At 41.1% G+C, this 25061-nt stretch overlaps 1 protein-coding gene across 1 annotated transcript in view; it reads right to left on the bottom strand.

Moving 5' to 3' along the window:
• LOC106895716 (transmembrane 9 superfamily member 2-like) overlaps positions 1 to 19658 on the bottom strand; it is a 37818-nt gene extending 18160 nt beyond the window's left edge. Inside the window, exons 1-9 of the mRNA XM_014955326.1 lie at positions 19436 to 19658; positions 18843 to 18910; positions 17419 to 17512; positions 15714 to 15841; positions 15350 to 15479; positions 13010 to 13137; positions 9689 to 9800; positions 4855 to 4934; positions 3827 to 3935 (exon numbers count right to left, since the gene is read on the bottom strand). Of these exons, the coding sequence (XP_014810812.1) occupies positions 3827 to 3935; positions 4855 to 4934; positions 9689 to 9800; positions 13010 to 13137; positions 15350 to 15479; positions 15714 to 15841; positions 17419 to 17512; positions 18843 to 18910; positions 19436 to 19552 (966 nt within the window). The 5' untranslated portion in view covers positions 19553 to 19658. The remainder of the gene's footprint in view (positions 1 to 3826; positions 3936 to 4854; positions 4935 to 9688; positions 9801 to 13009; positions 13138 to 15349; positions 15480 to 15713; positions 15842 to 17418; positions 17513 to 18842; positions 18911 to 19435) is intronic.
• Between the last annotated feature and the right edge of the window lie 5403 nt (positions 19659 to 25061).

Here is a 25061-nt window from a genome sequence, read left to right on the forward strand (position 1 = left end):
GGACTTCTTACCACTAGATTTACAGCACGTAAAAAACAGGGTAAGAAAATACACACTAAATTGGTGAACAACATAGAGCATCTTAACTTGTGACAGATTATGTAATTATACTTTTTTTGCTGGAAAATTATCTTTGTCTTCCCCACTTCTCCATACTGATACCTCTGCTTGCATTTGTTGGCTAGAAGTTACTCTCAGAAGTCTGATAGACTAATACAAAAGCTGAAAACTATTAAACACAAGATAACATTGGGATAAAAAAACCCCATGACACAAAACCATGCCTGCAAAGAAAATAACACCAGGTGTCTAGGTGCAATTCTAACACATCAGTGCTCTGTAGAGAAAGGTAATTTTGGCTAAAGAAGTATAAAGACCACACTTTCCTATAAGTTGTCACAGTTAGTTCAGCTTCAGATGATGAGAAAGTTGTTGAGGTGAGACAGAAAAAAGACTCTTTCCAGGTAAATAAGGAAGGAGAGAATTTAAAAAGGTTACCACCTGAAGCAAATCTTTACTGTTTTCAAAATGATGAACCCTAAGCAGAAATAAATGTTTAGTACTTTAGCTCCTGATAGAACAAGAAAAATGTCGTGCAAATTTGGAATGGCTGGTATTAGATTTGTTATCAACACCTAATCTGGCAAATGTACTCAAAAGACACCCTCTGGTTTAAACACAAACTTTAAAACATATAGCTACATGGTAAACACCTTGGGTTAAGAAAAATAAAGAGAAATCAAGCTCGGCAGATTGAGCCCCCTGGTTTATCTCTTGCATGGGCCAGAGCGTTCATCTCAAAGTTTGATTTTTAATAAAACTCTTCCCTTACAGGCCAATTAGCTGTGAGTAGGAGCGTTTTCCAGACTTTTGTTTGAGGAATTCAACAGTATTTTACATTGCTAACCTTTACTATTCAAAGATGGGGATAAGAATTTGTATCATTAATCCAAGGAGGAAGCTACACTTTATAATTACAAAAATATAATCGAGGAAAATCTAAATAGATACTTTTGAATATTGGCCAATATGCTAAAAATTACTGTAAATTTTTAAGAAGTGTTTATAAACAAAGCCTCAAACCTCCAGTTTCTCTTATATAAGATCCATGACAGTACTCCAAGACCTTTTATATGACTAAAGCATATTCTGTAGCAGAAGTAGGCGATACTGAAAATGCTTCTTTTGCATCATTCTACCTTCAGCCTTCCCCTTGGCTCTCCCTCCCAGCTAGGCAAATATAGAATACCAGTTTGCAAACACAGGGACCTACACACTTTTTAAAGCTGTAACAGGACAAAAGTTTTGCTAATACTTTTTTTAAAAATGCCAATTTTCACCAGGATAACATGACCAATGCACCATTTATAATGAAAGCTTTGTGGGTACAAGTACCAAATTGTATGCATTTAGCAGCACTGCTTAAGTCTCAAAGAAAAGTATGTTATGCATTTGTTACACAGATATTAGTAGCAACTACCTAGTACTTACCACACACTTGCAGTAATCCTCACCTTATCCATTAATTACAGTACACTCAAGCAGTCACCATCAAATAGATTTTTTTTAAAAAAAAAAAAGGACGACAAGAGTTTTGTCTTTTACCATTGAAAAAAATATTAACATGAGTTCTCCTAAGTTCAGCTCAGGAAACTTCTCCTAAGACCCTAAAAGTAATTTTAGGTCCTCTTTTGCACAATTATTTCACACCTATTTAAATCAACTCCATGAACTGCAGCAGATCTTTAAGTCTCTTACAACTGGCAAGAAAATAAAAAATTGTGCTTTTTTGAAAGTCACACCTATCCCTGCTGTTATCCAGAAAAACTAATCAAGCTCCTAGAAGTCTTGCTCTTTATCACATTAAGAATGACCAACTAATAAAGACAAGACAGTGTAAGATATTGAACATAATTTAATTGAGAGATCAAACAGGAGCTTCACAAAAACAATCAGTTAAAGGATGTGAAAAATTCTTCCACTTTAATTACTGTCTGGATTTGCATTAACAAAAGATATTAAATATTAAAACCACAAAGAAGAATAAAAGTACTTTCAGATGTTTTAGTTTAAATATGGAATATTTTTGTGCATTTTAAAGTATTTCTTTATGCAGACAAGACAGCAGCAAGAGTGAAAATGCAAACCTTTGTAGTATCTGACACTATTTCTCATCTTTGCCTTGCAGATATCACTTTTACAAATGAGGAAGAGTAATTTTTACTCAGCCTTTCGCTCACAGTCAACTGGTCAAGTCTTTTTAACTCACAATCATTATATTCTCTTCCACTGAGACTTGTTAGCCGCTACAGGGACCTGCCCCTTTCCCATTTTAAGAAGTTACACACTTCAGAAGAACTCCCAACAGGTTCAGTCCAATAGCAACAAGCTCCAGTCACTACATTAGGTCTGACAAACCAGGCTCAGATTGACATAGTGATAACCAGGGGAAATAAAACTATAAATAAGTAAATAAATCATTTACACACATACCCCAAGTAGTTCTATCAGAGCTAGAGATCAGTCACGTTGCACACGAATTGCAATATTATGATCTCTAAATCAGAGACAAAACACTTTCCAGCCACAGACAAAAGAAAAGGTCAGTTTGTGCTACTCTGTGTTAATCAGACTCTCTATCATAACATTTAGCATGTCAACTATTGATCCTCACACTAATTTCACTCCATTAGTATTTTCATCCTTTTTGCAATAATCATCTGATACAGATTTAGTTTAAAAAATAACTTTGCTTTATGAAGTTGTATAGCATCATACTTCATGTGAAATTCAGACCACAACCTTTCCAAACTTCACAAGCCACGTGTGACCACACTCACTTTCTGGCCAAGCTATACTAGAACTATTATAAAGGAATTTTTCCAATTCCAACGTGGAATTGGAAAAATTCCACCAATTGTGCTTCACTACAATGGGGGACAATACCTGGCTGCAGTAGTTTTAAGCCTGATCTCTTCCAGAGGATAGAAAACCATTTCAACAAAAGTTCACAAGTTTGGTTGTTCAGGCTATAAAACAGATTTTTAGAGAGAAAATATGCCAGAGTGGGTAGAAAAGTCTTAACTTCTGTGCTACAGAAGTCTCTGCAACAGACAGAGCACAGGTCCTGTGCTGAGGCCACATAATGTGACTTAAAACAGGTATCTTATGTACAGTCTCAGGTTGCCAGAGTCATAGAATCATTCACTGGTTGATGTTGGAAGCGACCTCCAGAGTTGGTGGACCTCCAGATGGCTTTTGAGTATCTCCAAGGATGGAGACTCCATAAACAACACACCAATGGCTTGGGTCAGTATCATATCACCAGCTACACGTCCTGACTGACTCCGTGATACAACCACAGGTCTCAGGAGCAACAGCCACATGTTGATGGTGAACCAACACCTGAACACGTTTCAATGTCTGCACCGTGTCTTGGGGCTGTTGGTATAGCGTGAAAGTATTTATTAAAAAAAGGTTTTCCTTGGTTGAGACCTCGGAACAAAGTGACTTACATTTCAAATGTGTTCACTACCAAAAAATGTCTGTGAATCACTCCACAAACTTCTAAAACCTGAAGTCTGTCCTTACGTATTACAAGTTCAACAAATTATGCTAGAAAAGTGAGACTGTCACCATCTGCCTGTGTATTCCTGCTGCTAGAAAAGACGAAATAGCAATAAAGCTATTTTTAACTCCCAGATATATTAGCATGTATCAAATTCCTGGTAGTTATCCATCTCTTTAGATTGTATTCAAAACTAATTGGCAGGCATCGCTATGGCCAGAAAAACGTGCTCGTGTAAAAGCTGTAAGTTTTACTCACGGAAGAGTCCATCTGGTTGTATCTTGCAATGTCTTTATGAAGAGTCCTCAGGATGATCATAGCCACCATGCCAGATAAGAAGAGAACAATTACCAGGGAATTCATTATGCTGTAGAGAAAGAAAAAGTCAAAACCTTTAATCTATTTTTATTCAGGTTCCAGGACATGGACTCCAACTCATGCACAGCTTGGCTCTGAGGAACAGCCTTAGATATTTAGACTTTAAGTCATTCAGACCTTTTAGTATTTTCCCCACTCATAGAAGGTAAACTTTTTTAAGTTGTATGCCTTTATGATTTCTTAGAAGACAGAAGTGAGAGTAATATTTTATGATACATTGTTAATTCTCAAGACAGTTGCATATTGCTTTTCTTTGTTTTCCTCCTTATGTAGCTCAGAAGTAATTTCCCTGAGCGAAACAGCTCTTAAAGCAGACTATCAACCAATGGAATCTACATCATGCCATTTCGTATTTTGTAGAGACATATTTAAACAGATTAGCCTTTTCAAACACATTATGCTGTAAAACATTAACATTTCAACATAAATTATATAATTACTTGATATCATTTGCCTGGCACAGAGGGAAGAACTTTTCATAGATGCCTTTTACTCGTTAAAAAAAAAGCTCTTCTTTTTATTGTAAGCAGCTGAAGAGTACAAAACACACAGTGCACATACTCTCTGGCTTTCTCTAACTGCCAAGTGAGAGGTAACAATGAGAACACTGCAGAGCAACAACAGCTCAAAAGTTCTCCAAAAGAGAGATGATAAAGTAAAATGATGGAAGCTGCCTCCTTTTCGGACACTAACGGCACATTCCTTTGGTGAAATGCAACACTACAGTCACTCCCAAGAGATGGAAAAACTGATAAAAGTTACTTCACATATGAAAACAATAAAGTTTTCTTGCCTGAAAACTAACAGACTTTGTTCTACCCAGAGCAGAAGTTATAATATCCCTAGAAGCACAAATAAGAACTTTGTGCTCACCTGTGAGGTTATTCCTGAATAAATTCAAGTCTTACCTAAACCACTGGATGTTTGTATGTGGCATGGACTCCAAAATGTAATCCCATCTGGAAGCCCACTTAATATTATTCTTTTCCTGTAAAGAAATTAAATAGCAATTAATAGAAACAAGTTCAAGTTTGTTGCAGTCTATGAGGAGGAGTAGTAAGGACATAAAATCTCTTCCACAAACCTTCCCTTCAGCATATCTAAGCTTGCTATCAACCCAGACCTCCCTCTGGCATTAATTCTTTTTATCTCTTGAGCTCCTCAAAGAATATCTTGTTTATTGAAATCTCCTATCCACATCTTCTACCTTCAACTGAGGCTCCAGTAAGCCTCGTCTTTCCACAATTCAGTACGTAGCTGCCTGCAGCTCCCAAATGCACACTGAAAAAACAACAGTACAAGATACTCCCAGCACAACACACTGATCTTGAAGCTTCAACTTCGTTAAACACACTCTGTGTTTCTGGTTTCCCTGGGAATTTTTCTCTCTCATCATCTTTAATGTATTTAGCACAGGCTTCCTCGCTCCCTGACATAATGCTGCCCGATACAGGCTATTTTCCGCTCTGATTCCTGGCAGACAACTTTCATTTCCAGATATCCCTGGGAAGGATTTAAGGAGAAGAAATCATTTGGCAACTTTCACCTTTGAGAGATGCTTCCATCATTCTCTTTATCTCCTCCTCTAAATGCTTCATGTAGAGCTGTACAAGTGATGATTCTTTCTGACCCCCAAGCCTTGTCCTCTACAGCTGGGTCTCAGGTGACATACATCTGCTGTCCTGCTACCAAATTCTACCTCCCAACTGGCAGAACATTCTGCTGAACTTTTCTATTTAGCCACCAGGTGGTAAGTTCATACAATTAATTCTCAAGATTTAGACTATGTCTCCAGCCTAGAATTTTTAAGTTCTGATTTGTGTTCTGGATGAAGAAGATGTAGCAATGAAGAACTGCACCAACACAACAAGGTGGCTGAAATTGGCCTAAGTTGCTCTTTACCAGCCCAGTCAGTAGCTGATCACAGTAGCTCACAGCTGGTTGAGAGAGAAGTTCAGAAATGTGGTTCTAAAGCGTGTTAAACTTGAGTACCCAACTGCTCACACGCTCACATTTGTGTATTGCACATTACAGGCACAACAGTGTGTACTTTTCACACACAGAGGTAAATATCTTGCTCATTTCAATGACTTAAAGCAGACACCACAGCTTTCTCATCAGAAGTCACCTGCCATATTAGAAAGGACATAAAGCAGTGTGCATAAAACAGTTGTGCATTTTACTGGTTAATTTATTCTTAAATTCATTTCATTTCCCCGAAACCGATGTTCTCCTATTTAAAGATACTTCTCCCCATTTAAATTATTTTGAAACTACTGATAAGAAACAGAAGGTATCAGGTATTATTTCACACCAAGGCTAATGGATAACAGAGAAAAAACAACAGTTTGGAAGCCCCCAGTGATTGAGATGTGCCGAGTGCCATCTGCTGGAAGCGCCTGGACCCAGGGCAGAGAAACCTCACCTGAGAAAAAGGGAGTAGGTAGCCCAAATCCTAACACATCTTGAGAGCAACTGGCCAAAGCTCTCATTCCAATTCTAAATTGCAATTTAACATCAAGATTTAAACACAAATGTTAACAGACAGGAGGCTCATTCATGTAGTAAAATCAGAGAGGCTAAGGAGGACTAGGTGTCTCGAGGGAAAAGTAATGGGATACAGGGCCTTGCACCTCAAGGTCATTGGTTCAAGTCAAATTCAATTTGGTAGAATGAAAGCTGTTACCATGTGACAGCTACATCGCTGCCTCTACAAAATAAGCTGGTGGTCTCAAGTCAAATCCTGTAAAATTGGTGCTGCCTTCCATCAGAAAAACAACCATGCTTTCAGGACAGGCTGGAACCAAGGTACCAAGGTTTGAAGCAGCTTGAACCACGTTATTCTCACCCCCAGAGGAGGCTCACTTTCTGTGCTGGGGTAAAGACCTAGTTGCAAGAAAGCCTAATTTCCTCCTATAAGTCATAACAGGCTGAATAAAGCATTGAAGTATTACTACATATCAGAGTATTAAGTCTAAAAGATAAATGGCCACCTACTCAAAAAAAAGCTAGGGAATAAAATAAAAGCAATACAAAAATCAGACAAAACCTGCAACTTCACTAGGAAAAAAAAACCAAGCAGCTTTACTATATGCTAAAATTATCATTTAACATAAAAGCATCTCCAAACGTAATATAAACACTTCTTCAACGTGAGACTCAGTACATTGATTGAACTCTGAAAAAAATAGAGCATACCTCAAGACAACTCTTGCAGTTATTCAGTCTACTACTTTTCTACTAGCAATAAATCGGGGGGAAAAAAGGCTTTATTTATACATTCCAAGTGTCAAACTACAGTAACGAAAAAATAATAGGTTTTGGAAAACCTGCTTCACCTTAAACTACAGTAACGGAAAAATAATAGGTTTTGGAAAACCTGCTTCACACAACCATCCTCATGGAATTTACACAGCTTTAATCCAGTTACAGCTATTAGCAAATTATCCAGCTGTTTTAATTCCATTCTTTGGGGGAATTACATATTCATGTAACAGATTCAATACTTACTTCAAATGTCACAGAGTAGGTGTAGATCAAATTCAATTTACTGGTGAATTCTCCAGGAATCTCCATAGGTGGACCTTCACAACTTAAGTTGTTCTCATCTGTATGTTTGTAGCTAAGGGTAAAAGTAATTTTAAAAAAAAGGTTAAATGAAGTTGTATATGCCCTACAGGATGAATTTTCACAAGTTCTTTTCTGAGGTAATTAAAACCTTATAAAAAAACCCAAAACAACCCACCAAACAACCAAGGAGGGCTATGTGTATCGTGTTGTACCAGATATTCAACTTCTTTGAGAACCTCCTTTTCTGTTCTTCTACCAACAAAGGCCTAGTATCTTAAAATGTATTTTTATTAATACTTACGTTTGTAGTTAGAGATATGACAAAAATAAAATCATGTATATAATTAGATATCATTATTCAGAATTTGGATCTCTATCCTACATTCAGTTAATATCTGTTCACACTCCTAAGCATCTGAGAACATTTTAAGTGAAGTTCACAGAATCACAGAATCTTCTAGGTTGGAAGGGACCTCACAGATCATCTCGTCCAACCGTCAACCTAATTTTGACAAAAAATAAACACCCACACAACAAACAAAAAGCAACACCAAGTTGTTTGTCAAGCACATGGGAGAAGAGAACCACAGACTTCTGAAAGGTCATGAGATGTGGTTTCACCCCACCCACTTCTCTGCCATGATCAGAACGAAGCCCTGGTCCTTAGCTAAAATGCTGCTTGGTTAACCAGGCTGCAAAGTCTGGAGATCTCCACCTGGTAAGATGTTAAGTTTTAACACAAAATACCCCTTCTCTGCCATCATGCCTCCCCTCCACGTTTTAACAAGACTGCATTACTGGAGAGGGACTTAATCTCAACGTGTGCTCATCAGTAAGGAAGATAAGAGAGCTTCTTAGCTATTTCCCACAGGTTTTCACCTTCCCTCAAGTTTCATAAGGAGAAGGATGCTTATTGTATTTTATTTTGGTGGATTTGGGAGTATCTTTTTTTTTTAACTTTTTTTTTACACTGGGGCAAAAGAAGTGACTGTGGGAACCTTTCCTTTCGTATTATTTCACACCAAGGCTAATGGATAACAGAGAAAAAACAACAGTTTGGAAGCCCCCAGTGATTGAGATGTGCCGAGTGCCATCTGCTGGAAGCGCCTGGACCCAGGGCAGAGAAACCTCACCTGAGAAAAAGGGAGTAGGTAGCCCAAATCCTAACACATCTTGAGAGCAACTGGCCAAAGCTCTCATTCCAATTCTAAATTGCAATTTAACATCAAGATTTAAACACAAATGTTAACAGACAGGAGGCTCATTCATGTAGTAAAATCAGAGAGGCTAAGGAGGACTAGGTGTCTCGAGGGAAAAGTAATGGGATACAGGGCCTTGCACCTCAAGGTCATTGGTTCAAGTCAAATTCAATTTGGTAGAATGAAAGCTGTTACCATGTGACAGCTACATCGCTGCCTCTACAAAATAAGCTGGTGGTCTCAAGTCAAATCCTGTAAAATTGGTGCTGCCTTCCATCAGAAAAACAACCATGCTTTCAGGACAGGCTGGAACCAAGGTACCAAGGTTTGAAGCAGCTTGAACCACGTTATTCTCACCCCCAGAGGAGGCTCACTTTCTGTGCTGGGGTAAAGACCTAGTTGCAAGAAAGCCTAATTTCCTCCTATAAGTCATAACAGGCTGAATAAAGCATTGAAGTATTACTACATATCAGAGTATTAAGTCTAAAAGATAAATGGCCACCTACTCAAAAAAAAGCTAGGGAATAAAATAAAAGCAATACAAAAATCAGACAAAACCTGCAACTTCACTAGGAAAAAAAAAACAAGCAGCTTTACTATATGCTAAAATTATCATTTAACATAAAAGCATCTCCAAATGTAATATAAACGTTTCTTCAACATGAGACTCAGTACATTGATTGAACTCTGAAAAAAATAGAGCATACCTCAAGACAACTCTTGCAGTTATTCAGTCTACTACTTTTCTACTAGCAATAAATCGGGGGGAAAAAAGGCTTTATTTATACATTCCAAGTGTCCCTTAAACTACAGTAACGGAAAAATAATAGGTTTTGGAAAACCTGCTTCACACAACCATCCTTACAGAATTTACACGGATTTAATCCAGTTACAGCTATTAGCAAATTATCCAGCTGTTTTAATTCCATTCTTTGGGGGAATTACATATTCATGTAACAGATTCAATACTTACTTCAAATGTCACAGAGTAGGTGTAGATCAAATTCAATTTACTGGTGAATTCTCCAGGAATCTCCATAGGTGGACCTTCACAACTTAAGTTGTTCTCATCTGTATGTTTGTAGCTAAGGGTAAAAGTAATTTTAAAAAAAAGGTTAAATGAAGTTGTATATGCCCTACAGGATGAATTTTCACAAGTTCTTTTCTGAGGTAATTAAAACCTTATAAAAAAACCCAAAACAACCCACCAAACAACCAAGGAGGGCTATGTGTATCGTGTTGTACCAGATATTCAACTTCTTTGAGAACCTCCTTTTCTGTTCTTCTACCAACAAAGGCCTAGTATCTTAAAATGTATTTTTATTAATACTTACGTTTGTAGTTAGAGATATGACAAAAATAAAATCATGTATATAATTAGATATCATTATTCAGAATTTGGATCTCTATCCTACATTCAGTTAATATCTGTTCACACTCCTAAGCATCTGAGAACATTTTAAGTGAAGTTCACAGAATCACAGAATCTTCTAGGTTGGAAGGGACCTCACAGATCATCTCGTCCAACCGTCAACCTTTTTTGACAAAAAATAAACACCCACAAAACAAACAAAAAGCAACACCAAGTTGTTTGTCAAGCACATGGGAGAAGAGAACCACAGACTTCTGAAAGGTCATGAGATGTGGTTTCACCCCACCCACTTCTCTGCCATGATCAGAACGAAGCCCTATGGGAGAAGAGAACCACTTCTGAGAGGTCATGAGATGTGGTTTCACCCCACCCACTTCTCTGCCATGATCAGAACGAAGCCCTGGTCCTTAGCTAAAATGCTGCTTGGTTAACCAGGCTGCAAAGTCTGGAGATCTCCACCTGGTAAGATGTTAAGTTTTAACACAAAATACCCCTTCTCTGCCATCATGCCTCCCCTCCACGTTTTAACAAGACTGCATTACTGGAGAGGGACTTAATCTCAACGTGTGCTCATCAGTAAGGAAGATAAGAGAGCTTCTTAGCTATTTCCCACAGGTTTTCACCTTCCCTCAAGTTTCATAAGGAGAAGGATGCTTATTGTATTTTATTTTGGTGGATTTGGGAGTATCTTTTTTTTTTAACTTTTTTTTTACACTGGGGCAAAAGAAGTGACTGTGGGAACCTACTTCTCTGCCATGATCAGAACGAAGCCCTGGTCCTTAGCTAAAATGCTGCTTGGTTAACCAGGCTGCAAAGTCTGGAGATCTCCACCTGGTAAGATGTTAAGTTTTAACACAAAATACCCCTTCTCTGCCATCATGCCTCCCCTCCACGTTTTAACAAGACTGCATTACTGGAGAGGGACTTAATCTCAACGTGTGCTCATCAGTAAGGAAGATAAGAGAGCTTCTTAGCTATTTCCCACAGGTTTTCACCTTCCCTCAAGTTTCATAAGGAGAAGGATGCTTATTGTATTTTATTTTGGTGGATTTGGGAGTATCTTTTTTTTTTAACTTTTTTTTTACACTGGGGCAAAAGAAGTGACTGTGGGAACCTTTCCTTTCTCCATTTGTACATAAATGCTCTAATTCCACCTCTCACCAGTCTTTTGTACCCTGAAAAACACAGAACAAATCAGAACAACATTCTACATTCTGAAATCCAAAAGCAAACCCTTCTCTGTAGTACCTTAGAAATACCACAGCTATAGAGGCACCAAGTCAAAGAAACCTTAAGGTTTGCTCAAATTCTCTCTTCTGAACCTCTTCTAACACTAAAAAATAGCTTCCCTCTCACACCTTTTCAGGCAAGTTGTATTTATCCAATTTAGATAAGCAATTCCACCTCATATGCACTATTATATCTTAACAACTACATCAAGCCACAAGATAATAAAAACTTTCATGGAAGGCTTCAGGTGCTCCAACCACAATTACTCCCCATCAGGTTGAAGGTTCAAGGTTGAAGCAAAGCACCCAGCGAAACAGCAGGTCAGAGAATGACAAAATTAAGGTTATGCTCAACCTCACTGTGCCCCCTTGTGGTCTGCGTTACTGGGGAAAAGGCAAATTCTCATTTTTCAACCATTCTGGCTTCAATTGATAAAGCTTTAATCAAAAACGGAGGAGCTTGGTAGAACCTTCTCACTACCAGATCAGAGCAGAGGTAAGTGGAAGGAATGAGCATGCATCAGAAGTATAATTCACTAAAAATACACTGTACGGTGTCTTTTGCAACAGAAAAAACTAAGAATACACAATGTTGTACCCTGCATGTCTATGTGACTTGAGAAACTGTGGTAGCACAATTTAAGAATGTATTTAATCTCTGCAGAAAAGAGGGAAGAGTTTAGCTAAAAAGAAGTAACCTACTTGGTAATTTTATAAATAGACTGCAGTTTTCAAATACAGTTAAGTGTGAACTGGGCATGAAAAGACCAGAAAAAGGCCAAAATAATCACTTCAGTCTGTTCCTGACCTCTGAATGGCTGCCCCTCCTCTCTGGTCAACACAGAAACTACTGTTTAAGAAAATAAGTTAGTTTACTTAGAAAATTAGTCATCGTCTTCTGCTGTTGTGAATAGCAGCATTAACCTGGTATTTCACCTATACCTCAGTATCCAAAGTAACAGGAAAAAGTACAGCTGTACAAATACTGTACATTCAGACAAAGCACATAGAATCATAGAATCGTCTGGGTTGAAAGGGACCTTAAAGATCATCTAGTCCAACCATCAACCTAACTCTGACAAAAAAAAAAAATAAATAAGCAATAAAAAAAAAATCCCTAAACCATTTTCCTGAGGACCATTTGGGAGGCAACACAGCAACAGTAAGAGATGACACGGGAAACTGTCACTCAGCTAAAGGACGTTTCTCAGTGTATCTGGAAAAACATCTTTTAAAAGAAAGTAATGTACACCCAGCTACAAATCAATAAAAGCACGAGGAAGCTTTAACTGTGTCAGGTTCTAAGAGTTCACATAAGCAGTTTTCCATCAGAAGGGACTTCGGAGAACATTTTTAAAAGCAAAGTTCCATGATTAAGTGTAATTTAACTACTAAAGGCAATTCCAGCTGCGAACCAGTACACTGAAAGCTCTATCAGAATTCAGAATAACCAGTTCCTCAGGACTTGGAGAACATTTTAAAAGCAAAATTCCATGACTAAGTGTAATTTAACTACTCTCTGTAAATGCAATTCCAGCTGCAAACCAGTACACTGAAAGCTCTACCAGAATTCAGAATAACCAGTTCCTCAGGACTTATTGACACCACATTGACACCCAAGTATCATTTCTAAGCTCACAACTACTGTTAGGGCTCCCTAACACTAAAACTCACTCCTTTAATGCCCAGTTACCTTTGTGGTCTCAGTCTTGCCATCACCAGTCTTGCACCAGGCCAGTTTTCATCCTTCCCACTATGGTACATGATTGTTATGTCCACATGGTTGAAGAGGTAGAAAGTGTTCTTCTTGTTAAATTCAGACTACAAAACACCATCGAGAGATTGAGAAACTTCTCCAACAGGAGAGGGCGCAAGCAGTCAAGAACTTTAAAACGAGACTCCTGTCCCACAAGGGAGCAATAAGGGAAACACATCAACATTTATCTTTTTTTAATATGCCTATAGAAGATATTTATATATTTATCCATATATTATAGTGTTATATAAATACAACCTACATAATAAAGTTATCACATCTGTGTCACTAGTAAAATTTAAAAATATTTGGCATCATTTTTGTATTTACCACAAAAAGCTGCCAAAACAAGTTCAAAGCTGTACTTATTCAAGGTACAAGTAAATCACATTCCCAAAGCATTACAAACCAGCTCCTGCTTCAAAAAACTACCTTTCACTTTCAGTAGCTATTCTGCTTTGTCAGCCCTATAATTCCACATTCTCAAAGGATAAAGAACTATATAAAGCTCCAATGATACCAGAGTCAACTAAGTTGACCTGGATTTCCTTTTCTTCTCAACATTGTCATTGTTTAAAAAAAACCCACTGTTTAATTTGAATTAGGGGACCAGGATGACATACTGCTAGTTGAGTTTCCAAGTAAAGAAAAAAATAATCTGTTATTTATTAGTGTATATTAGCCATTTTCCTACTGCCATACAACTTCTGGCCCCTCCTAGCAAAATATGAGGTGTCTTGAATTAAATTTATCTGGATTCCTCTTCTTTCACTATGAATGAGGTTCCCATTGGGAAAAGACTAGGATCACACCTGTGTCATATCCCACCTTTAGGTACCTGTCTCCTCCATTCCCAAAGTATCAGCTGAAACAATAATAGAGCTCATCAGCTGTATAAATGCAAGGATGAACCATAGCTGGGCCATTGCATGACAACAACTCCTTTCCTGTCCCCATTTTTAAAGAGATAATTATGTCTGCTGGAATAGGTATTTGAGGGTATAATTCTAAAAGAGGATGACATTCCCCAGCTCAGCCCAGAGGTCACAGTCACATCCATGGTGATACACTCATCTCCCCACGTAACAACCATCCTGCTGGTGCTACGCCACGCAACATCCTCTTCACAACCAGAATCTAGAGACTAAAATTGACCCTGGGTGTGAAGCTACTCTGGCAGAGCATCCACACCACAGCTAGGACACAGGATTTGCACAGCACTTCATGGATACACAGTACAAGCTCCCTAAGCCCCAGGAAATTCAACTATTGCTGCTTCTGTATGAAGGCTCCTGCCTAAAAAAAAAAACCACCAATCAACTTTCCATTTAAATGCTGACTTCACCACAACTGTTTTCCATTTACCAGGTAGCTTCCAACACCACATCCAGCAGTATCAATTTAACACAAAACCAATCTCACGCACACAGTAGTAGAGAGTTGGACACCTAACAAGTAATTTAATTCACAGACCTAGGCTATGATTTTTCAATAGTTTAGGGAGTAATCGAGTTGGAAGGTGACTGTAGAGAGAGAGTGAACTCAAAGTGCAGGAGAAATGCATCACTTCCAAGCAGCATCAGACCCACTGAAGACAAATAAAGCCACAGCACTGCAGAGAAGCAGTAAGTCATGGGGCAAAGCAGAGGGCTCTTTTCCTCACTGAGAGGAGCTTGGTCCCTCACCCCAGGAGGGAAAAAACTCTCTCCCTATTATTTGTAACTGTACTAGTTCACCGTGGAACTCCCAGGGTGACTGACATGTTTCAGATTGTTGTCAATAGGATACTTTCCGTGTCACAGCTGTGTTTGTTATCTTCCAGCCACCTGGGAAAATCCTGACACATATAACTCGTAAACTGTGCTAGACATAACTTTTGCAACTAGAACACAGTGCTCATTTCTAGGTCTTCACTAGAAAGCTTCTATCTGAAACCAATAAAAGAAGGTCTTTGCAGCCAAATACAACACAGACAAAAAATTATTAAGTTCAAGGATGGATACATATGAAATTTCAGAACAAAACCCTCCATTTCCCATGGCTTTTAGACACCAATACAGTTGTTTTGCAGCTTTATATTGGTCAAAAGATCTATTACAACATTTTTTTGGACAATTGTACCAGTGAGGTACTGCATACACAAGCAGCATTCAGCTTTGTCAGTCCAATTCTGAACATTAACCACATTTACAGGGTTATCTGTTCTCAGAAAAAGAAAGATTAAAAATGAAACAGTAACTGCAATTACAACATCAACAAAAAAATTCCACCACTTACATTTATAACACAAGCATCTTTAACTCTACCATCTGGAGTAACAAAACATCCTATTGGAAATCCTGGATTACAGTACTTTTGTCCATCTTCCACATCATAGCACCACGTTACAGGCATGTTATCAATAATCCTAGAGAGAAATCATCAAAGAAACATCCTCAGAAAGGCACACGCCTTATTTCACATTGACATTTAACATTCATGTAATGCACATAGTTTTCAGTAGTGCGCACAACAGGCACAGTGGAAGACAACCATCACATCGAAAAAGGAAGAAAGAACATAGATAAGAATGTTAAAAAGCCAGCAAAAAAAATAAAAAAATAAAAAAGAATCCCAGTCTCAAGCACTCATCTCATCTTACCAGTGATGCTGATAATTCAACTGCATTCCTTTCTTCAAAAAAGCCAGTTTGCTTTTATCAGCGCTGTTTCCTGGGTCATATGATCTTGTACAAACCTTCTTGCATGTTTCTTGCTTTTTAAAAGTGAACTGTTAAAAAAAAGCACCCAAAAAGACTAATTTTAGTTTTGCTCCAAAAACCTTTTAGCCTTTGTTTTGTTTCATGTAAAGCTGACTTTGAGATACTTCACTTCCTTGCTCTAACTTTCTAAAGCCAGAATTTTCCATACAACAGCTTAAACTTAAATATCAAGATTTATGTATATCCAGCACCAGCAATGCCCTTTCACATTGCTAAGAAACCTCTTTAATAGTCCACATGAACTACCTCCAGATAAACATTGAGGACTGGAGCAGAAAAAATATTGCTTTTTTCTTTTATCAGTTTGTTTTATCATTTCATTATCATTTCATCATGTGCTAAACCAGACTTAGAACTACACATTTTTTTAACATTTCATGGTTTTTCTTTCCCCCCACGACAACTAAGTTTTAAGACAAGGCTGGCAAAAATGCAACAAGCTGCACAGCATTTATGCTTCAAGTACAGACACCACCTAACACAAAAGTGCTCACACTTATATATCAGACTTTAATTCTAACCCAGTTAGGATTTACCTGTTAGTGAGCTACCGTACTTAAAACATGACTGAAAATTCTAACATTATTGAGGTCTGAATCCTAACCAATAACAGAGCATTTTCTAATTACTGTAGCAAGCAGACATTTCAAACAAGTAATTAGTATAATACTTAATCAATGGGTATCCAGCCCAAATGACCCGTGCAGACATTTCAAACAACTAATTAGTATAATACTTAATCTAATCAATGGGTATCCAGCCCAAATGACCCATCATGCTAGCTCCTTGTGGCCAGCTGTTGTAAGACTTAAAATTACATTATTTCAGGGAGTCAAAGAAAAAGAGACTTCTAGGAGCAGTTTACACAATGGAGGTGGCATCACCTCCTTAACACTACTAGGAAAAGATGTGACTGTGTGCCTAAAGACTGAGCAGCAGTCGACTCAAACTCTGCTGTCTCTTTTTCTCACAGGGATTTGGATTATCTAGCAACCCTCACACCCAAACGTAGCCCAGGTTTCAGTTTCACCAGCAAATCCCAGTCTGGAAACTGCACTTGAACAGTGTAGAGCTTTCAAGCATTAAGAACCAGTGTTTGACTACATCTTCTTTATGGCTGATCATTTACCCAAGTTGACTGGGCAGCTTTTTAGAGATGCTGCATTTGGCCATTGCTAAAGCAGAGCATGAGACAGAAAAGTATTACACAGCTAATATACAAAATACTTCCATACATACATTTTCCAGAAGATTTCAAGTGACATGCATCAACAATGAAAATTTTGGGTTTAGACAACAGATGTTAAGTGTAGACAAGCAGGGAAAAGGTGAAAGTGAGCCCTAACTTGGCTTCCCTTTCCCACTCTGGAAGTTGTGCAATAGCACAACCAAGTATATGAAAACGGTTCCTGAGTCTGGGATGGGAAGTGGGAGGGGTTTTGTTTTTCTTAATGAACAGTACAAAGCTTATACTAAAAAAAAATAAAAAATAATCACACGATTATCAGATTTTCAGCTATGTCTATGGATTCCAGCCACCAGAATGACAGCTATCTAATTTAAACAGGATCAACTTCAAAATGACCTTATACGGAGATGACGCTATTCTCTCCCCAAACAGCACTTGTCCAAGATTTTCTGATGGTCTTTTCTCTTCTGTATCTTGACAGAAGTCAAAACTGGAAAAAAAAAAAAGGTGGAAAGGATAAGGATTACCTTTAAATTTTAATTGACGTATAACTGTAAATATCAGTCTAAAACAATTTCTCAAGTTAATTCCTTTACATGGCAGTTTTTATGCTGCTTCTGGCAGTTCAGCCACTGCTAGGAAAAATCTGAGTGCCTTTGCAAAGAAATTTGGCATATATTGTATAGAAATATTGCTATTTTGATATAAATTTCAACCAAGATATAGCACAGTAGTATCCTTAACAAGTACCTTTAACAAAATGCACGATGCCTAGTCCAAGCACCCTTTTCAAACTGCAATATAAACAAACAATAGAATGTTTCATGCTACGGACTGCCCATTTCTCTTGCAAAATATTTCAGGAAAATAACTACACCTCCTCCTTAAAGGGTTATCATACTATTTAGTTATGTAGTTATTATACTACTTATAAGTAGTATTTCATGTGAAACATGTTCCAAAGCAGCAAAGTGGTTTTAATATATCGTGCCACACTGCCAAATGCCATTCACCAATTCTTTTCAACTACATACAGTCTGAAACAGCTGCGTATAGGAAAGGGGGTGTAACCATTCTGGATCTTCGTTATTTAAACATGGGTAGCAGTTATGAAAAAAAGAAAAAAAAATAATCACTTATCTTTGGTCAATAACTACTTTTCCTCAATAAGCCTAAATTCCTAAATGGCTGCCATAAAGTTTAATGCAAAGAGAGACACTGTGGGCGTTTCAAGCTAGTCTCTGGCCTCACTGCTCTTGGTGCACTGCACGGGGTGAGACCTACACCACCAGGAAGTTCCTCTTTTCTGTATGCCCAACAGCAAGGCTGCAAAGCCCATTGTGTTATCATTGCTCAGTAGGCCTATTAAACACCTGCAAAAGCAGGTTATAGTTTTAACAGACAAGAATAAACCCCCAAGAATTAGATACGTTCGGCTGAAGAAGGCAAAAGAACAAACGGCGCTTCTTCCAATTTCGTTTAGTTGCCAGAAGCAAGGAACACAAAGGTCCTGTCTTCCTAGGTTTGCCTATCAGGAAGAACTTTCAAATGTGTCAAAGGCAACACTAAACCCAGCAGCCTGGCAATAACACGGGGTGGTGAGGAGGCACAGGTGAGGAGGCACAGGTGTGGCCTTCAGCCTTTCCACCCTCTTGTATCTCATTCCTGCCGCCGAGCCCTGGATTCACTCTTCCACCTCTTCATCCAAAACACTGCCTATGAGAAATACGCACGTACTGCACCAGGAGTTTGCATCACCACACCAAGAATAAAAACCAGGCTTCCTAAGTTCTTCCATAAGCCGGTTATGATGTACTTACGCATCGTACTCGTAGGGCAGCACCGACTCCACCGAGTCCAGTCTGTTCACAAAGAGCTCGATGAGCGACTGGAGCAGGGAAAGGCGGGAGGGAGAAAAAGGATGAAAATCCAGACTCGCAACAACAAACGCGGTGCCGACACGAACCGCATTGCTATCTGGCGAGGGGCTGTCACAGGGCTGGGAGCTCGCTGCCCCATGGGTGAGTTACCACAGACTCCGTGACAGGCCCCGGTCGCCGCCGCGGCGCTGGGCCACGCCGGAGCCGCCCTCCCTCGCCAGCGCCGCCGCCACAGGAGGCTGCGGCGAGGAACGGAGCACCGGCCAAGGACCCTCCCGGCGCTGACTGGAAAAGGGAGGAGGGTTTCGCCATAATAAAACACCGGGCGCACCGAGGGAAGGGAGCCGGGGGTAGCTGGCTTCCCGGAGCTAAAGGTTGCCGCCTGAGGGAGACCGCCCGGGGCCCGCCAGGAGCGGGTCAAGGGGAACACTCGGCGGTTTCACCCCTTCGTTGCGGGGCTCGCCCCGCTGGCGGTCTCCGCGGTGAGGAGTAGGGGGACCGTCCGCGTCGGGCCCTCCCGTCAGGGCTCTCACCTTGCAGCCCTCGCTTTCCTCGCCCTCCTCGCAGAAGCTGACGGGCGCCAAGCCGGGCAGGTAGAAGGCGGCGCAGAGAGGTGCCACCAGCAAGAGACCGGCCGTCAGCAACCTCATCTTCCAGCCTGAAGGGGGAAAGGCAGCATGAGCCCCGGCGGCAGCCCGAGTCCTCCGGCCAGCGCCTTGCGGAGGCGGCCTCGGCCCAGAAGCAGCAGCGGCGGCGGCGTCACGCCCGCCCCGGGGCCGCGGCGCCTGCGCGGTGAGGGGGTGAGGCGCTGGGCGCCATCTTGAGGCAGGGCAGCCTCAGGCACGGCGGCGCTTCTCCTCACGGAGGCCGCGGGCCGTTCGGGCGGGCTGTCGCCTCCCTCTCGGCGTGGAGGTGCTTTCTCTGCTTCCTTGCCTTCCACGCTCGCCTCAGTCCCTTTCCCGAAGTTCCCCTGTGGTGACTTATAGCAGAACCTTTTTTCAGGCCCCGTCCCCCAGCAGAGAAAGACTTACATGAGATTTTGCCAGCTCAGAAATTAAAGGTGGAAGTCCAAGACTTTGTATGGCAACCCCGTGACTTTCAAGAATTATCTTTGTTGATTTTTTTGATGGCTGGCTTAGCAGCTTGCGATGTTTGCAGCCAACAACGGTGGGATGCGCACCGGCTCATGGTGCCCCGTGGCGCCTTGCCGCCTCAAAGCAACCATAGTGGTGCCACAAACTTGATGCCAAGCTCAGGGCTGGCTCCTTCGGGTGGCAACGGCAGGAGCAGCACTCAGAGACAGCTGCAAAACCTGTCTGAGAAGCAGGGTAAGTAGAAGTGATGGCTCCAAGCCGAGCTCCACACTACCATGGCAAGTGCTGTTTACGGCATTGCTGTCAATACTGGGTGTCCAACACGTCCATCTTCCTCTCCATGTTTCCTGTTCAAGCGAGCTGTTGCCACTCTGGTTTCCAACCTGTGACGTTACATTTGCATTACCCCTGCAAAACCTCCATGTCCAACAATTTTACCCAGCTCGTCAACCAGTAATGATTTGCCCTTACCGTAGGACAACACCAAGGAAAGGGAGAAAGAACAACAGGTTCATAATAGTTGCTTACCTTGTGTCTTTTCAGCTGAGCCTGGAAAATCTTGAGTTATCATTTCAGGCAGCTCCAGCTACGTCTTGGGGACCTGTGATCCACCTTGTATTACTAAACTGAATGGGGCCACAATTAGATCCTAAATAGGTGATTTGGGAGAAGCATATTATGGAGTTCCACTTTAGAAAGGTTCACAAAATCAGTGCCAGAAACAATTGTTTTGTGGTGCTCTCGTCGACTCTAATCTGAGTTTTACAGAGGAAAAATGATGACTTTCTATAAATACCTATCAACTGACAGCTGCCTAGAAAATTGCTCTTTGTCATGAAAGTATTAAACTGACCTTTTCAGCTATTAGCTTTTCACTATGTATCTAAAGGGAATTACATTCCTTTTTTATTCATTTTGAATGAGTCTTAGGTGATCAGATTATTTATGTATTCATTAGTCCTCACCCCCCGGCTGTCCTGAACCCTTTATCCAGTTTAAACCCAAAGTATGATGAACTTGATAAAAGGCCAATATGTTTGATGAAAATATGCAGCGTGGTACAAGGGAGATTCTCTGTATGTACAGGTTTGTAGTGTAAATTCCACTACATTGTTAAACATCATAACATCCACCCAAAAGACTGACATTTTAGAAAATGTAAGGGAATTTTTCTAAGCTCTGAAAATGCAAGGGCAAGTATATCTATGCTAGTTAAATAGCAACAGTTTTCTGTGTAAAGGTTGAGGGAGTTTTCCTGCTCTCTGTTTCCACAGTTATCCCATCTAAGTCTGTTTCCTGTCCTGTAGGTGCCAATATTAGGACTTCTTATTACTATCTTAATTTCCTACCAGAAAATTCAAAGTTGAGAGATCTGCAAAAGATACTGTCATGACTACTCAGCCTTAAACTTCTTACTGAACAAAGCATGAGAGGGATTAGTTTCCGTTCAGACTGCAGTTTGTTCCCTAAAGGTTTCTGTAATTTTTCTACAGAAATACAAAGTTACAAAAAAGAAAAAAAAAAAAAAAGTGAAGCATGAGAGGGATTAGTTTCTGTTCAGACTGCAGTTTGTTCCCTGAAGGTTTCTGTAATTTTTCTACATAAATTCAAACTTACAAAAAAGAAAAAAAAAAAAGAAAAAGAAAAAGGAGAGGAGGGGAAAGAATGAGAAGAATTATATATCTTATAACCCTCTAGGAAAAAGATCTAACTCGCTGAACTTGGAGCAAGACCATACATAAACTATGTAGTGGAATATAGTAAAACACTGTTCCAGCTTGCAGTGTAGATGGAATGAAAGTTTTGATGAAAAGCCTGATGAAGATGCCTTTTAGGACAAAGGACAGAAGAATTTGGCCCTAATACGATTACAGCAGTTATGTTCAAATGCTGTTTCAAATGTAACTATGTTCATGCCAATCCCATCTAGCTACACAGAATCCTCATGGTTGGAAAGAACAGAATGTTAATAAAATGAAGTCTGGAGTTACCAATGAAGTATTTTACTCTTCTAATCAGAGGAGGAAAAAGGGACTTTAGTTTGTATTTGCTTATCTTTCCAATTACCTGGGAGGTGGTCAGCAAATGGACTACTGTAGGTCACAGTGGCACACAGAGACTTCACACACAGGTGGAAACCATTTTTAGCATGTTTCTTACAGGATTAACAATTTGCTTTAGTTTTCACTCTCCGTTCCAGGGAGACTCTGAGGTTGAAATTCTTTTGTATTGAAACTAGAAATGGAACCTTTTTTTTTTTTTTTTTTCATATGATAATGGGATGAGTGTCTAGCTATGCCATCCTCCGGCAACCGCATTGTTATCGCATGCAGTGCCCTCCCACTTCGTTACTGAAGGTCATCGTTCCCTTTTCCCATGCACAGTAACAGCATCCAGAAACTCTCAGCACCTACGCTGGAAAGCCAAGCATCTTTAAATCTGTACTTACAGCCTAGAGAACCCTCTTGAGGGCTGCCTTCTTTTGTATTCCCCACACATCTGTCAGGCAATCTGGAGCGATGTTGCCTTCTGCTCCCCCCAACACAAAGAACAGCTGAGTATCAGCACCTGAACAGAGGAGGCTGAAAAACTGAAGTTAAAAGTTTGGTGTTTTTTATCAGGATGGCCACAATTACGCTGCTCTGTGACCCTAATGGCGCTGGGCAGTGCCAGGAGAGTCTACAGACTCTGTGCCACCTCTCAGAAGCAAAGCTCTGTACAACACCCGAGGGAGAAGTCGCAGAGGAGCTAAGCAACGTCCATCCCATGCATGAGGAGAGGGGATAAGGCAATGTGCTGGGGGTCCATATTGTCTCCTGCGACTCTGAGTCTGGGAAACTACACTGCCATTTCCAATTGCTTCAGCCCTATGCATCCCTTCCTCCTCCTCCATGCAGCTGGCACAACTAACAGCGTGGGAGGGAGTTGGGAGGGCAGTAGATAGAGATGGGAAAGGCGGCGTTTTATTTCCCTTTATCGAAGAAAAAAATCATAGAATTGTCTAGGTTGGAAGGGAACTCTAAGATCATCTAGTCCAACCATCAACCTAACTCTGAGAAAAAACCATCACTAAACCATGTCTCTAAGCTCTATGTCAACCTGTCTTTTGAACACCTCCAGGGATGGTGCCTCAACCACTTCCCTGGGCAGCCCATTCTAATGCCTAATAACCCTTTCCATGTAAAAGTTGTTCCTAATATCCAATCTGAACCTCTCCTGGTGCCACTTGAGGCCGTTTCCTCTTGTCCCATTGCCTGTGACTTGGGAAGAGACCGACCCCCCCTGGCTACACCCTCCTTTCAGGGAGTTGGAGAGAGCGAGAAGGTCTCCCCTCAGCCTCCTTTTCTCCAGGCTGAACACCCCCAGCTCCCTCAGCCTCTCTTCATAAGCCTTATTCTCCAGACCCCTCACCAGCTCCATTGCCCTTCTCTGGACCCTCTCCAGCCCCTCAATGTCTTTTTTGTAAAGGCCATAAACTGGACACAGCACTGGAGGTGAGGCCTCCCCAGTGCCCAGTACGGGGAGACAATCACCTCCTGAGTCCTACTCACCACATTGTTCCTGATCCAGGCCAGGATGCTGTTGGCCTCCTTGGCCACCTGGGCACACTGCTGGCTCATGTTCAGCCAACAGTTGACCAACACCCCCAGGTCCTTTTCTGCCCGGCCGCTCCAGCCACTCTGCCCCCAGCCTGTAGCGCTGTGTGGGGTTGGTGTGACCCAAGTGCAGGACCCAGCACTTGGCCTTATTGAACCTCATCCCACTGGCCTCGGCCCATCCATCCAGCCTGCCCAGATCCCTCTGCAAAGTCCTTCTACCCTCAAGCAGGTCGACACTCCCACTTTAGCTCCCAGCAGGTTCACTGTGGATCCCTGCCAGCTTACGGACATCTCCATGAAGACGTGCTGTGGTATCTGTAAGGAAAGTGACTTTGCTATGTACAAGCGAGAGCCCAAAGAGGTCACCAAGGCACCACGGCCTACCATACGGCATGGATACCTCTGAAAAGCCCTAGGAAGAACCACCTGGTGACCTGCCACAGCTGAGGACAGGCACAGGAGCTTTGGAGACCAGCTCCTCAGGACAGACATCCCTCAGCACCCCAGGGGTTGCTCAAACCTGGCATCGGGGGCTTCACTTGAGGTTCTAAGTCCTCTGGTTAACCCTAGAGGGATTTCAGCATGGGAACCAGATGTATTCAACAATTTACCTGTGATACATCTTGACACTGTTCCCTCACTGCACAAGGATACGTCAGGAGTGATATGAAACCCGAAAATGTTCAAGGTACCTGCACTTCCTTAGCTTTTGCATCCTGTAGAAATCAACTCTGAGGGCCCTTCTTCAAGGAGCAGGAATGGGCCACAGGCAGGGACACCTCCCACCAGACCAGGTTCCTCAAAGCCTTGTCCTCCAGGGATGGGGCAGCCACAGCTTCTCCGGGCAACCTGGCCTAGGGTCTCACCACCCTCACAGCAAAGAAATTCTTCCTCAGATCTAATCTAAATCTCCCTTCTTTCAGTTTAAAAACGTTCCCCCTCGTCCCATGGCTCCTCTCCCTGATCAAGAGTCCCTTCCCAGCTTTCCTGGAGCCCCTTTAGAGACTGGAAAGGGCTCTAAGGTCTCCCTGGAACCTTCTCTTTTCCAGGCTGAACAACTCTAACTGAACCAGCACAAAACTTTGTGTTACCAACAGTGTATTTCACTTTAAACTGCACTTACTTCATTTTAAGTCTCCGAGGAAGGGGCATTGACACACACACGTGTTAATTAACTGCAACCACCTGGAGACTGTTGTAGCTGGACAGGGTTAAGCTCCTGCACAGACACCTCCCCAGGTTAATCTGACCCCACGGCGAGGGATTTCGCTCCCCAATGGCTGACAGTTTTACCGCAAACCAGCAGATAACACTTTCGGAGACTGAATTTAATTTCAGAAAGCAGGCATTCCTTATCACGGCACCGGGTGCACAGGGTATCGCTCCCCCTGTTGCACACACCGAATGCTATTGTCTAAATAAATTTATACACAACAGGTACTACACTGAATGCTGTTGTCTAAATA

This window comes from Calidris pugnax, unplaced genomic scaffold (assembly GCF_001431845.1).
Source record: "Calidris pugnax isolate Ruff unplaced genomic scaffold, ASM143184v1 scaffold38, whole genome shotgun sequence".
In the NCBI taxonomy this organism is placed as follows: domain Eukaryota; kingdom Metazoa; phylum Chordata; class Aves; order Charadriiformes; family Scolopacidae; genus Calidris; species Calidris pugnax.